Source organism: Anguilla anguilla, chromosome 8 (assembly GCF_013347855.1).
Source record: "Anguilla anguilla isolate fAngAng1 chromosome 8, fAngAng1.pri, whole genome shotgun sequence".
NCBI classification, from domain to species: domain Eukaryota; kingdom Metazoa; phylum Chordata; class Actinopteri; order Anguilliformes; family Anguillidae; genus Anguilla; species Anguilla anguilla.
This window is the reverse complement of record NC_049208.1, coordinates 42,761,460-42,775,803: the sequence shown is the minus strand read 5'-3', so window position 1 is coordinate 42,775,803 and position 14,344 is coordinate 42,761,460. Positions and strand designations below refer to the sequence as shown.

The window sequence follows — 14,344 nt, the reverse complement described above, 5'->3', positions numbered from 1 at the left end:
GAGGCTGCTTTATTTCACCTTTTATGTACTATATCAGATTTTCAGTGGGTCAAAAGTTTACATACACTTTGTAAGTATTTGGTGGCATTGCATTTTAATTGGTTAATTTGAATCAAATGCTTGAGGTAGTAGCCTTACACAACCTGCCCACAATACTTTGCTGGAATGTTTGCCCATTCCTCCTGACAGAACTGGTGTAACTCAGTCAGGTTTGTGGGCCTCCTTGCACAGACATGCTTCTTTTAGTCCACATATTTTCTATGAGATTCAGGTCAGGGCTTTGTGATGGCCATTCCAATACTTTCACTTTCTGATACACCAAATTAAAGCTGAAATAAATATATCTCTAATTGATTGTTTTAAAATTACCTCTGATGTGAACAAAGTAGATGCCATAACTGACTTGCCAAAATGAAATGTGCAGAGTTGTGAAAAATGAGTTTGAACATCTTTAGCCTAGGTGTATGTGAACTTTTGGCCTCAACTGTATATATTTGAGTGAGAATGACAGGATTGGTAGCATTATGACTAGCTTTGATCGCTCTAGTTAAATGTATTGTAGTGTGGCTGCCTGAGCAGGCTCGCCTTAATTGGTGCAGCCTTGCACGTTAACTCTGCCAGAGACTCTGCGTAAGATAATTATCATCCTCTCATCGCCTACCTGAGCAATCCTTTGTAGCAGTTCAGCTTCTCATAATTTTACTAGCCTTAGGTTTCTCATCTATTTTGGATGTAATCTGTATGTGCCCAACATGTGTATTTAGGCTTTTTGTTAGCATTGTTAATTAGTTAATTTGCCAGAGTGCTTCAGTGATGGTACATTCATACCCGCTAGTCTGGGAATGATGTAAACCAGGTATAGCACTGTCATGAGTGTAAATTAAGTGAATGAACTTGTGTTTTCCTCTATTTTAAGTTGCTCTGGATAAGAGCTTCTGTTCAACTACTGTAATTTTTGAAAAAAAAAAGGTTTTTCTTAATTTTCCATGAACTCCAAGATAATTAAAGTCACTGGATGCAATCCACTCTGTTACCATTGTAATTATGGAATCAACAAGTGTTCAGTTGAAAGCTCTTTGTCTTGACCCATTCTCTTATTTTATGATTTGATTACATCACTGATATTTCCCAGTTTTGATCTCGGTCTCCTAACGCAACCCCCTGTACAATTAATTTAATTTAATCTGATGGGGATTAAATGGAAAAAAAGAAAAAAACAATGGTAAACCCTTTATATAAATGTGACTCTACTGCGCATAATGATCCAAAAGGACCCTGCAAGACCAGCAAGCTACATTATGCAACACTATTTATGCACATTCACAAAAGGATATTCTTTTTTTTGATAGCTTACATTAAGGATAAGGACAGAATGTTTCATTGTTCAATGAAACTGTAACCTCTTCCTTCATGAATCTCACAGAAGAGCATCAAGAGACACCCTCTGTCTATTCAAACTTTTCCTGTTTGGAAACTTCACCAACAGCAGCGGGTATGTTGCTGTATATGCCTGTAGCTTTAGCTGTCTCACTGACCGTTTGTGGAAACTTGCTTGTGATCATCTCCATCTGTCACTTCAAGCAGCTTCAGACACCAACTAATTTCCTCGTGCTCTCTTTGGCCGTGGTGGACTTTCTTGTTGGGGTAATTGTGATGCCCCTCTATTTTATTAAGTGGATAGATCAATGGAGGTGCTTTGATATATTGTATTGCACAACATATAAAATAGCAGCATATTGCTTTACTTGTATATCAGTTTATAATGTAGCTTTAATTGGATTGGACCGATATCTTGCTCTCTCCAACCCTTTTCACTATTCCATGAAAATGACAGTGAATGTAACTTTGAGGATGATTGCCATACTGTGGTTGTATTCATTTATCTACAATATGGTGCTTCTTTATTCCAATGGAGATTTTACTGACATGAAAGAAAACATCACATGTGAGTGTGTTGGTACAGTTAATAAAGTATGGGCTATTGTTGACTTCATAATTGCATTTGTTTTACCATGCTCAATGATTGTAATTATAAACTTGAAAATTTTTGCTATCGCTAAAAAGCATGCAAATAAAATTAGAAGTGTCAGAACGTGCTCGAAAAATGATCATGGTTCTATGGCCTCTGAAAGGAAAGCAGCAAAATCCCTTGGAATTCTAGTGGCAGTCTTCCTTCTGTGTTCAGTACCCTACTATGTAAGTGCATTCGTTGAAATCTATTTTAAGAACAAATCTGTCAATCTTGCAATTTCAACTACAGTACCTCTGTTATATTTGAATTCTTCCATTAATCCAATCATTTATGCTCTTTTCTATCCATGGTTTCAGAGGTCTGTTAAACTCATACTAACACTTAGAATATGTGACTCAGAGTCTTCTATGTTGAATGTGCAACGGGAAACCTAACGATCTCCGATGAATGTCAAATGAATGTGATGTTTATAAACCAGTTTAAATTTTTTCATCCTTGCTTTACACAGATTATCAAAAAGCCCTCTGCTTGCAGTGTCGAACACACCCAATATAGCATTGATTGCCCTCATGATGTCATTATAACAGTGTTTTTAAACTTCATTACAAATGTACACTGGACTATAAAGGCCTTACAAAGGGCTTACATAGGAATATTCATAGAAAGTTGTTCTATAACATAAAAAAATATTAAATTTCCTGTAAGAAGTTGTTCTGTTTGAAGGTTCCTTGTCTTTTTCCAACTTTGTGTATCTGTTTTCACACTTGACAGCCCATTGTTTCTATAATTTGATAACATGCTACTGTTTTCCTTTCTTGTCATTTTTTATATAATATAATAAAATAAGGTCCATTTACAAGTACAAGAAATTGTCATGGTGGTTTGTGGGCAGCATGAGCCAATGAAGTTTTCCTATTGTGTAGTACTAATTACTTCTCATCCTGAATCCTTTCACATGCATACAAATAACTTTTAACATTTTCACATCATTAAAAACATTAAATATTAATTAGTTTGTGTGGTGTGGGGATGGCTGGTTTAAGCAGCCACACCTGCCCTGGGTCAAGCTAATTAGACCTGGCCAATTGGATAATTGGTTAAGAATTAGATAATTGGCCAGGCTAATTGGACCCAGGAACAGGAGTGGCTGCACCTGTGCGTAGTGAGGTAATCACTGCGCACAGGTTAAATCTGCCATCCCCACCCACACAAGGGAGCTTCGGTCATGGCTGTGTTACATCTGCTCACTTTGGCTGTAAGAGCTTGCCAAACCCTCGTAAATAAATCTGGACTGCTTGAACATCATCTCCCTGTGTCTCTGTGCTGGAGGGCCCCAAGGAAAGCCACTTCGGTGGCCTGTGGCAGGCGTGTTTGCCACAGTTTGGAATTCAGTTATCTTTATGTATGACAAAGCATTTATATAATGATATAATTGTAACTGAATTTTAATCCATTTTAATTGACCTATTTAGTTGCTGACTAATTTATCTGAATTATGGTTGCAGTTAATATCTGGAACTCTTTTTTGTACTTTTTACGGAAAGTAACGTTTTGCATCTTGTTGTGAATTTCCAAATCTGAACACAAACTAGAATGTTCTGCAGCACTTGCAGACCAATAAAAAGGAGCCAAGGCAGATGGTGGAAAACCACATCTACAGATACTGAGAAATTGAACCAGTTTGGAAATCTATTCCTGTACATTCTTTATGGAAAGTAAAGTTTTGACAAAATTGGACATAAAACGGCTTATTGTTCTGGTTTTTATTTATTTATTTTTTTTTTAAGGGAAATTATTTGTGTTTATTGTTGAATAGTAAACAATGGGTGAAAATCGGTTGCAAAAATACCCTAATGAAAAAATCTGGGTGAAAAGCAGATCATAAAAGTAACAATGCAATGATCAGAGTGAAAATTTGATACTAATTCCAGATATTCATCACATAGGCCAAATCACCAGCTTGTTTATGCTTTCTTACCATTTTTCTCTTCACTTTCTATTTCTGGAAGCTTGTTGCAAGCCATCCTGCATGCTTGGCTAGCTCAATCACTAATCAAAGTGCCGGTGTGCATAGCTATTTTTGTCATCCACCAAGGAGTCCTATCTGTAGCCTATCTATATATCAAAACTAAAAAAAACAGTTAACGGTGTCCCGGTTATTAGGAAATAATGTAGGCTACTTTGGTGGTAGTATGGGGTTACAGAAGAAATCATACGACAGATAGACCAACGACGACATCACTTTTTCATACGTCAGTGGACTAACTTGCCTAATCTTCGCAGGTCTTTAGACCGCGGTGGAAACACAGACAACAATAGACTGAAGGAACCTTTTAGTTCCTTGAAAAGTAGTTCCTGGGACTAAAAGTTCTGGGTACTTTTGGTGGAAACGCAGCTTTTCATTAACCCTAAGCTGTAAGATCACAAATATGTCCTCTTAGCGCAATGCCCCTAGTGGTTGGCATGCCTGCCTGCCAATATTACTGAACTCAGACTTTCAGTCCTACTGCAACCAAAGTATCAGTTAACCCTCTGGGGTCGCGTGCTCCGCCGGCGGAGCTCGACAAGATGAAATTAACTTTCGTTTCTATTTGGATGATTAACTTCACGTGCTGTTATCATACAGACGCAACAAAAACATTGACAGAAACCTTAGAATCGCGACTTTCCAATGCGCCCATTGGCAAATAATATAAATTGTTTTAAATGTTCCAAATTTGATTAATTAGATCATGTATGCTTCGCTAAACTTTACTTATTACTATGTGAATTTCGTTCAGCAGGAAGTCCGCCCAAATCGCATTCACATGTTAACAACATTATAATTACTCTCCATAGAAGGAGACTAAAGGAGGGGCGATGCGAGATCCATGTGAGAAATGCCAAGTCAAAAGCGGGATAGAATGTCACAGAGTGTCGCCTAATTCACTTCTTTTGAGGTGAACATTTCGTTTAATTTTGGAAAATGGTCCGTCCGGAAGCCGACACTGATGAAGAGCGGTGTCATTTCGAACAGCGAACTGATCCAGCTGAGGATCAACTTCATACGTAAGTATATTTCTTATGATCATATTGGTAAATATGTCTACTGTATTGCAACGTATCTGTGTGTTTGTAGGAATATCCAGCAATGTGCGCGTTTGTAAATTCTCACACTACGAACGATTCGAACTATTGCATCTCAAAATTATAGGCTAGGCTCTCTGCGTCTGGTTGTGTTAGAAGTATCAGGTAGACTGTATGTTTTTCGATCATATTCGTAATAAATAGCTCATGTCTGGCGTGTAGTGGCGTGGCTAGGATTCTAAAACTGATGTCCTTGCACAATCGATATTAGCATACTCTAAGTAAGTTCGGGAAATAGCAATAAAATAACCACTTAGCTAAACAGACCTAGTCTAGTTCAGATTGAGGCATTGTTATTGATGAGTTGCATGTAGTTTAGTTGGAATATCAGTGTTTATTTAGTTAAGCTAATGTTTTTTCGTTGATAGCTTGCATTATTTGTAAATGCAAATGCATTCTCTGTGTGTTTGTAGGAATATTCACTAATATGCGCGCTTGTAAATTCCCACACTACGAATGATTCTAACCATTGCTTCTCAAAATTATAGGCTACCTCTCTGCGCCTGGTTGTGTTTGTTTGGTTCTTTGTTTGTATATGATGTCACATTTCATAAATTTTGTTTTCATTAGTTAGTGGTTTGTCCCTTTTTTGTAAAGCACATTTAATTTTCACCTGTTGAAGGAAATGTGCTATATAAATAAAGTTTGATTTGATTTCACATTTCCTAACAATTTTGTTTTTATTATATTTGCAGAGATGTTGATCAGGAAACACGGCCTAGTTCACCATTAGCTAAGAGGCCAGGCAGACGTTGCAAGAGTACACCAGTCTCATCTCATCTTCCATGCAGTTTACTTCAATAAATGTTCTAAAATCAAAAGTTGTCTTTGTTTCTGTCTTCTAAATGGCTCGCTGAGTCTTTGTCTTAGTGGTGGGGAGGCATGCGGCCAGGTGTGAATAGCCTACTTAGCTGGCAGGTATTCCTACCCAATGCATATTCATTACAGAAAGGCAATTTGCCCTCCCATTCTCACCTGGTGTTGAAAAATAGTAGTCACAACACTAACTTTTAGCAATTTATTTTATATTTCTCATTGGATTTGCTAAAATATTTTGTCATCTTTTGATACCCAAGACCTTGAAGAACACATTTCAGTGACCAAAAGTCTTATTCACAATTGTTTAGTGTGTTTTATTACAACATTCCTGTGCATGTTCAAAACTACTGTTTACAGTTTGTGTGTTTTTAGAGCAGTTTACAATCCACACATTATTATGACCTACTTACTGCTGCCATATTGTTGTAGCTGAGTTTGTGCTGAAAACAAAGCTATGAAACACTTTGGAATCACTGTATATAAAGTTGATGAAATTTACACAAATGTCAGAGCATCGCACAATCACCAGTGTGCCTCATTTTACCCTTAGACCCCAGAGTGTTAAAAACAGAAACGCGTTGTTTTAGTTTCATTAGTAGACGATGCTTGACAACTATGCCGAATACGGAGTTTTTCAGCGCCACCATTGTCGCTTTGGTTGTTCATTTAACATGAACCCCCTCCCTGCAGTCTCATCTACAACTACACCCCCCACTCTTGACATAATGGACAATATTGTCTATCTTGGCAGATGCATCATGCCCATTCAAACTGGGGGGGGCACATGCCCCACCAGATTTTTAATATCTGTATTTTTTATATTTTTATTTTATTACTATTATTTTTTATAATATGTAGTTATGATCATTTTATATTATGAGGCAAACATATTCTTCTAATTATGTCATAGATCATACCTCAAAAAGTCACACAACCCCTTTCCCTATGGTATTGGTTTGTTCCAAAAGTTTCAGGATGAAATCGGTTCGCAACAGCAGGTACGCACTCACACGGCACTCTGTTGCGCATCAATGCTGGAGGAGATGTAGGCTACAGCTTAACGGTGTGGTGCTGAAGTGGTTAGTAGAGCATCAATCCCTTTTTCAAATGTGTGAAAATTACATGCAATTAGTTATACACACTTAATTGCATTTGAGAAATATAGACATAGTTTGCTTTGCAAGATAGTTGGCTAGTACCAGCTATAGTTAGTAGACATCCCTCAATCCGGTTGTTTAGCCTTCTGGCTCGCTAGCTAGTCGTGACTTGTGATAGCATGCCATCCTATTTAATATTGGTAAAGGAGAGCTGTGTGAATCTTATGGCAGCTTTTACCACCACTATCACAGGTTATAGTTAGCAAAACACTGAATTCCATTTGATGTCTCCGGGTCAAGATGCAGAGGAAAATCGTGTCATTCTTTAAAAAAATGACAGAAAGCCCCAGCCCTGTCCTCAGCCAGGAGGTTGATAGTGCAAGAGGTAGGTTGTAAGTTGGCAGCCTTTGTGCAGTCTCTGTGAGGTTGTCTGTATATGAGTGGGACATCATCAATCCTTACCTACAGCAAATGATATGCCCCCGACCCCCCAAAGGAACTTGTGATTGCATCATTTACCATGATTGTGTGCACAAGCAGGGTGCCACGGAGAGTTGGAGCATCATTAAAGATGAAAAAACTCACACAGAGGTGCTAAATAAGTCTCATGATTACTCCATTTATGCAAGAAGTAGAGTAAGAAAACAACGCATGCATCTGTTTGTCTGTCATCTGGACTGTATCAACAGATTAATCAAACCTATCCGGTTGATGCTATCAAGTGAAGATGTGTTGAAAACATTCATTTATTTGCCATGGGGAGGAAAGGTGGAAATCACTAACTGACTTCCGAACTGATCTGCTAATGTTCCCATTGCTAACAGGCTACCTTGTGCTTAAATATATTGTCATATAACATTCATGCATTGGAAGCATATCTTAGAAATGGTAATAAAGAGGCTATCGACCACCTCAAATGCTAGCGTATTTATTTCATATATAGTCATATAAAATGCAAATGTTACAAAATACACATGATAAACTGTCTAGACTTGGAATACGCTTGGAACATGAACACTCCTTAATCACAATGATAAAGTGTCACTGCGCGAGCATCGCTTCAGTTTCCAACCGCTTTCCTAATGACTATTTTGCTAACAATGACTTCAGTTACTACTGTGAATATGTACAGATTTCTAGAAATCCTTATAGGGACCACCCTTACTCATATTAATCACAAATACACAAGGCAAAAAATTTGGATAATATGATCTCAAGTAAGGACCAGTTCCATCAATCACTATGTGTGGGCACTACTTAGTGGCTATTGCTAGCACTGGGCGATTTACAACATATTTACCGGGACAAAAAAAAGCCCCCAGAGGATAATAACATAAAGTTTACATTTTGCTTTCTATTGTGCAAACCCAGTCGGTAATAGGTGATTTTCTCACTTTGTGTTATCTTTGTGTTGCAAAACGGGAAAATCATCCTTGTGCAGTTTTAGAATTTATAAAGCAACTCCCTTTTTTTATCCTCAAATCCAAATCACCAATTGTGATTGAGTTGACACTGTACCACGTACACCAAGGCAAGGAGCCCTTAATTCAGTACTCATGCATGCCTATGGTTTTCTACAGAGTACAATCACGTAAGTAATCATTTCCCACATCGGTGGCAAATTTCAGGTGGAGAGTTGCCTTTTTTAGTTTTTGTATTTCTTGCACTATAGAGGCACTTGCACTTCAGGGGCATTAATTTTTAAGTGATTTGCACTTGAGAGCTGTTTTTGTGTCTTATTTTTGTACGTTTGTGTTTTGCACTTCAGCGCCACAATACTTGGGAATCAATCGGCAATTATCAGTCACCTTCACATTATCAGCAACAAATCTGGTTCTCTTGGCACAGATTATACAGAACTTTGACTCAATGGAAATACTCCAAGTTAGTCAACTCTGTTGGTATGCAGGGAGGAGTCATATTTATTTGAGTGAGAATGACAGGTTTGGTAGTGCTATGACTAGCTTTGATCCATCTAGTTAAATGCATTCAATCTGTTCTCATGAATAAGTGATCCAACGCACATTCATACATGTGTATTGTTGTACACAACACCCTGCGAACACGATGCAACCACCGAATTACACTAGCCAATGAGTAGTTAACAGAACAGTAGAACAGCTCCATTATACTGCCCATCCACTCCCTCCATAGTCACTGCTGCCAGTCGCAAGGCCTGTCTGCACTGGCCTCCAATGTTAGAATGAACTTTCCATAGTGGTCAGGACAGGAGAATTACTGTATACCTTTAGATGAATTGTTGTGTACCTTCAGATGCAAAATGATAAAATGAAGTCCCACCTCCTCAGATTGCTTCTTGGTTCTCCTCACATCCCCAACATGAAGAATCCTTTGTAGCAGTTCAGCTCAGTTCAAAATTTTACTAGCCATAGGTTTCTCTTCTTATTTTGCTTATTTTGGATGTAATATGTGTGTGCTCAGCATGTGTATATAGGTTTTTTGTTAGCATAGTTAATTTGCCTGAGTGCTTCAGTGATGGTACATTCATATCCGCTAGTCTGGGAATGATGTATACCAGATCTAGCACTTTCATGTGTGTAAATTAACGGAATGAACTTGTGTATTCCTCCATTTTAAGTTGCTCTGGATAAGAGCTTCTGTTAAACTAATGTAATTTTTGTAATTTTCTTAATTTTCCATGAACTCCAAGATAATTCAAGTCACTGCACGTAATCCACTCTGTTACCATTGTAATTCTGGAATCAACAAGTGTTTAATCTCTTTCGTCTTGACCCATTCTCTTATTTTATTATTTGATTACGTCACTGACCTTTCCCAGTTTTGATCTCAGTCTCCTATCGCAACCCCCTGTACAATTAATTTAATTTAATCTGATGGGGATTCATAGACAACCACCAAAAGAAAAAAACACAATGGCAACCCCTTTATATAAATGTGACTCTACTGCACTTAATGATCCAAAAGGACCCTGCAAGACCAGCAAGCTACATTATGCAACACCGTTTATGCACATCCACAGAAGGATATTCCTTTGTTTAGATAGCCTACCTTAAGTATAAGGACAGAATGTCTAATTGTTCAATGAAACTGTAACCTCTTCCTTTATGAATCTCACAGAAGAGCATCAAGAGACACCCTGTGTCCATTCAAACTTTTCTTGTTTGCAAACTTCACCAACAGCAGCGGATGTGTTGCTGTATATGACTGTAGCTTTAGTTGTCTCACAGACCGTTTGTGGAAACTTGCTTGTGATCATCTCCATCTGTCACTTCAAGCAGCTTCAGACACCAACTAATTTCCTCGTGCTCTCTCTGGCCATGGTGGACTTTCTTGTTGGGGTAATTGTGATGCCCGTCTATTTTCTTACGTGGATAGATCAATGGAGGTGCTTTGATATATTGTATTGCATAACTTTTAAGTTAGCAGCATATTGCTTTACTTGTATATCAGTTTATAATGTAGCTTTAATTGGATTGGACCGATATCTTGCCCTCTCCAACCCTTTTTACTATTCCATGAAAATGACAGTGAATGTAACTTTGAGGATGATTGCCATACTGTGGTTGTATTCATTAATCTACAATATGGTGCTTCTTTATTTCAATGGAGATTTTACTGACATGAAAGAAAACATCACATGTGGTCAGTGTGTTGGTACAGTTAACAAAGTATGGGCTATTGTTGACTTCATAATTGCATTTGTTTCACCATGCTCAATGATTGTAATTATAAACTTGAAAATTTTTGCTATCGCTAAAAAGCATGCAAATAAAATTAGAAGTGTCAGAAAGTGCCCAAAAAATGATCATGGTTCTATGGCCTCTGAAAGGAAAGCAGCAAAATCCCTTGGAATTCTCGTGGCAGTCTTCCTTCTGTGTTCAGTACCCTACTATGTAAGTGCCTTCATTGAAATCTATTTTAGGAACAAATCTGTTGATCTTGCAATTTCAATTACAGCACCTGTATTATATTTGAATTCTTCCATCAATCCAATCATTTATGCTCTTTTCTATCCATGGTTTCGGAGGTCTGTTAAACTCATACTAACACTTAGAATATGTGGCTCAGAGTCTTCTATGCTGAATGTGCAACGGGAAACCTAGCAATCTCCGATGCATGTCAAGTGAATGTGATGTTTATAAACCAGTAAAAAAAATTTCATCTTTGTTTTACACAGATTATCAAAAAGCCCTCTGCTTGCAGTGTCATTACAAATGTTTTTTTGTTTTTAAGATTCATTACAAATGTACAGTGGACTATATTCCTAGAAAATTCCCTGTAAGATGTTGTTCTTTCCTAAAGTTCCTTTTTCAAACTTTGTGTATCTGTTTTCACACTTGATGACCCATTGTTCCTATAATTTGATAAAATGCTACTGTTTTCCTTTCTTGTCATTTTTTATATAATATAATAAAATAAGGTCCGTTTAGAAGTACAAGACATTTTCATGGTGGTTTGTGGGCAGCATGTACCAATGAAGTTTTCGTATTGTGTAGTGTTGTGAATTTTACCTTGGAGGCAAGTAACTCAGTCAGGTCCCAGAGTAATTCAGCAATACAACTTTTATTTGGCCAAATAGAAGAAACTGTTCAAGCACTCATCACAGATCTAGAAGAGTGTCTCAAACTTCTGTTTACAAGTTCTGCCTCTTATATATTTCTGTAAGCTATCTTTCTATGAGGTGATTTGCATGGCATGACACTTTCTTACTCCCCCGCCCGTACCAACTTTCTGCTTTCCTGAAACCTTTTTGTTTCACTCCAAAAACCCTGACGAAACACCTAGTTTCCTGGTGCCTCACGGTGGGGGAGGGTGTCCCTTCTTAATCTAACTTCTTTTTCTGCCTTTGCGTACAATCCTGCTTTGTACAGCTTGTCTTCATTTGACATTATACACAATACATGCAGTTTTCAATGGAATCACACAGGCTATTGTTTAGGGTATGATATTTTGCAAACAATGGTCATACATATACCACCTGATTATATGCCATAGCAAGTGTACTTTTAACTATGAATTTTACTCCATTTATGAAGTATCCTTCAAATCATGTTCACATATTTGTGAGCTTCCCAGACACCCGTGGCAAGCTTCTTGTCTTCCTCTTTGCACCAAAAATTGTTGCAGTTGAAACTTGGCGGGATGCCCAGAACTTTATCTATCTGACTCACTCAGCTCATCCACATGTCTTCCTCCTCGAAGGTCGTTTCTTCCCAGTACCTTTCCATTTTGCACAATTAGTTACATACATAGTTTTGTTATAAACACAAAAATACATTTCATATAGTTAAACACAATAAGCAGGCTTGTTTTCTATCGCAGTAGTACTAATTACTTCTCATCCTGAATCATTTCACATGAGAAGAATATATGATGCACCTATTGTCAAAATGATTGATTGATGCCCTGCCCCCTTAACGTTTTGACCATATCATCCGGTTTTCTATGATGTACATATTGTCAAGATTTGATTGATCAGTTTGACCTTTTGACCTCTGATATGGTTTGGTTGGTGAGGGATCAGGGGATGGGGAAAGGGGGGTTGTGGTTGCTAGATGGTGGACAAAAAAGTTTTAAAAAATAAATAAAAATAATAAAAAATAATTTAAATGTTCAGAATGCTTGGTGTAACTACACTCCTTGTGGGGATAAGTGCTTGTGCAACTTGAAACTTTTTAAAAAATCCTTTACCAGTAAAACAGGCAATATGTGAGAATATGTAAGCTTTAAAGCATTGCTTTGGACGTTAGTTTAAAGAAAACAAGCCCAGGCAAGTATGCAAAGTCTTGAGAGGTTTTTAAGAAAGCTAAAGTAGAAAAAAGCACACGCGTTAGTTACTTAGCCGATTTCCTGCGACAAAACAGAAGCGGACGGTCTCTAGGTAGATGTTCACAGCTGAGTTGCGAGGATCAAAATGGTCACAGCGAGCCGGTAAGCATGGACAGAGTTAGGGAGGAGCCACTGTGGCTTTAGAGCAATGCCCCCACACAAAGTTTCAAAGAGCCCCATCAATCAATGGTCGGCGTTGTTTAGTACGCTGGGAGATGCATGCAGAAGGCACAGACCGATCTACATGGGTCCCTTTTCAATTTGTATATTTCCAAAATGTGAACAGTGGCTGGTTAAATATCTTTTTCACAATTTCTGCATATTCATGTTTGATTATTTTTAAGAATCAGAGTACTTTTCTCTCAGGAGCTAAGCTGCCTGAGGGTTTCTGTGAAATTTAGTGCAATTTGGCCTAATAGTGTCAAGAGTGGGTGCGGGAATGGACCCAAACGCAGAGTAAAAAACCGAAAGTCCAAAAATGGGGAAAACAAGACTTTAATAAATTAAAACACGGAACAAAGAGCTTCGCCGGGCGAAAATTACAAACAACAAAAACCTCAAAAATTCACAAGAAAACAAAAATGCAAAATCCAAAAACGAGGGAACACAGGGCAGGTAGGGCACAGGCAGGCAAACAGGTAAACGGGAAACAGGCAGGAACAGGAACAAACAGGTCACCGAAACAAACAGGCAGGTAGCAAACCAAAGCAAAAGATTCCAGCGCCTGAGTCGGGGAGAGGGAGACTTAAATAGAAAGACACAGACGAGACACAGGAGGGCACGATGAACAATCAAGCCACAGAGAGGGAGGGGAACACGAGACAAAACACAACTAATAATTGAATAATGAGAACCAATAAAACAATTAACAGAACACAAAACCAAGGTACCGCCATCTGGCGGCCCAACAGAGAAACACAGGGGGAAGACACAGAAGACAACAGAACCCTGACAGTACCCCCCCCCCCCCCCCCCCAAGGGACGGCTCCTGACGTCCCAGGAGGCCGACCCTGGGAGGGAGTCAACTGGAGGGCGGGGACAGGGAAACAGAACACAGGAAACTCGGGACAAAACTCAGGAACAGGAGACACAGGGCTGGGCAGGACCCGGGCGACACGGGGGAAACTCAGGGCCCGCACATCGGGCGACACGGGGGAAACTCAGGGCCCGCACATCGGGCGACACGGGGGAAACTCAGGGCCCGCACATCGGGCGACTCGGGGGAAACTCAGGGCCCGCACATCGGGCGACTCGGGGGAAACTCAGGGCCCGCACATCGGGCGACTCGGGGGAAACTCAGGGCCCGCACATCGGGCGACTCGGGGGAAACTCAGGGCCCGCACATCGGGCGACTCGGGGGAAACTCAGGGCCCTCACATCGGGCGACAGGGGGACTCAGGAAACCAGGGGGACTCAGGAAACCAGGGGGACTCAGGAAACCAGGGGGACTCAGGAAACCAGGGGGACTCAGGAAACCAGGGGGACTCAGGAAACCAGGGGGAAGGCAGACATACAGGAC

General features: G+C 39.2%; 2 protein-coding genes across 2 annotated transcripts; both read left to right on the top strand.

Moving 5' to 3' along the window:
• Positions 1 to 1,358: 1,358 nt before the first annotated feature.
• Positions 1,359 to 2,740, top strand: LOC118234661 (trace amine-associated receptor 13c-like). Its single transcript, XM_035431365.1, has one exon. It carries the CDS (start codon positions 1,411 to 1,413, stop codon positions 2,404 to 2,406), a length of 996 nt encoding a protein of 331 aa, XP_035287256.1. The 5' UTR covers positions 1,359 to 1,410; the 3' UTR covers positions 2,407 to 2,740.
• A 7,235-nt stretch (positions 2,741 to 9,975) lies between these two features.
• Positions 9,976 to 11,231, top strand: LOC118234644 (trace amine-associated receptor 13c-like). The gene has a single exon (XM_035431330.1). It carries the CDS (start codon positions 10,101 to 10,103, stop codon positions 11,097 to 11,099), a length of 999 nt encoding a protein of 332 aa, XP_035287221.1. The 5' UTR covers positions 9,976 to 10,100; the 3' UTR covers positions 11,100 to 11,231.
• The last annotated feature ends 3,113 nt before the right edge of the window (positions 11,232 to 14,344 follow it).

Coding starts and splice junctions, on each gene's coding strand:
- LOC118234661 (XM_035431365.1), top strand. CDS start 1,411: ATGAATCTCACAGAAGAGCATCAAGAGACACCCTCTGTCTATTCAAAC.
- LOC118234644 (XM_035431330.1), top strand. CDS start 10,101: ATGAATCTCACAGAAGAGCATCAAGAGACACCCTGTGTCCATTCAAAC.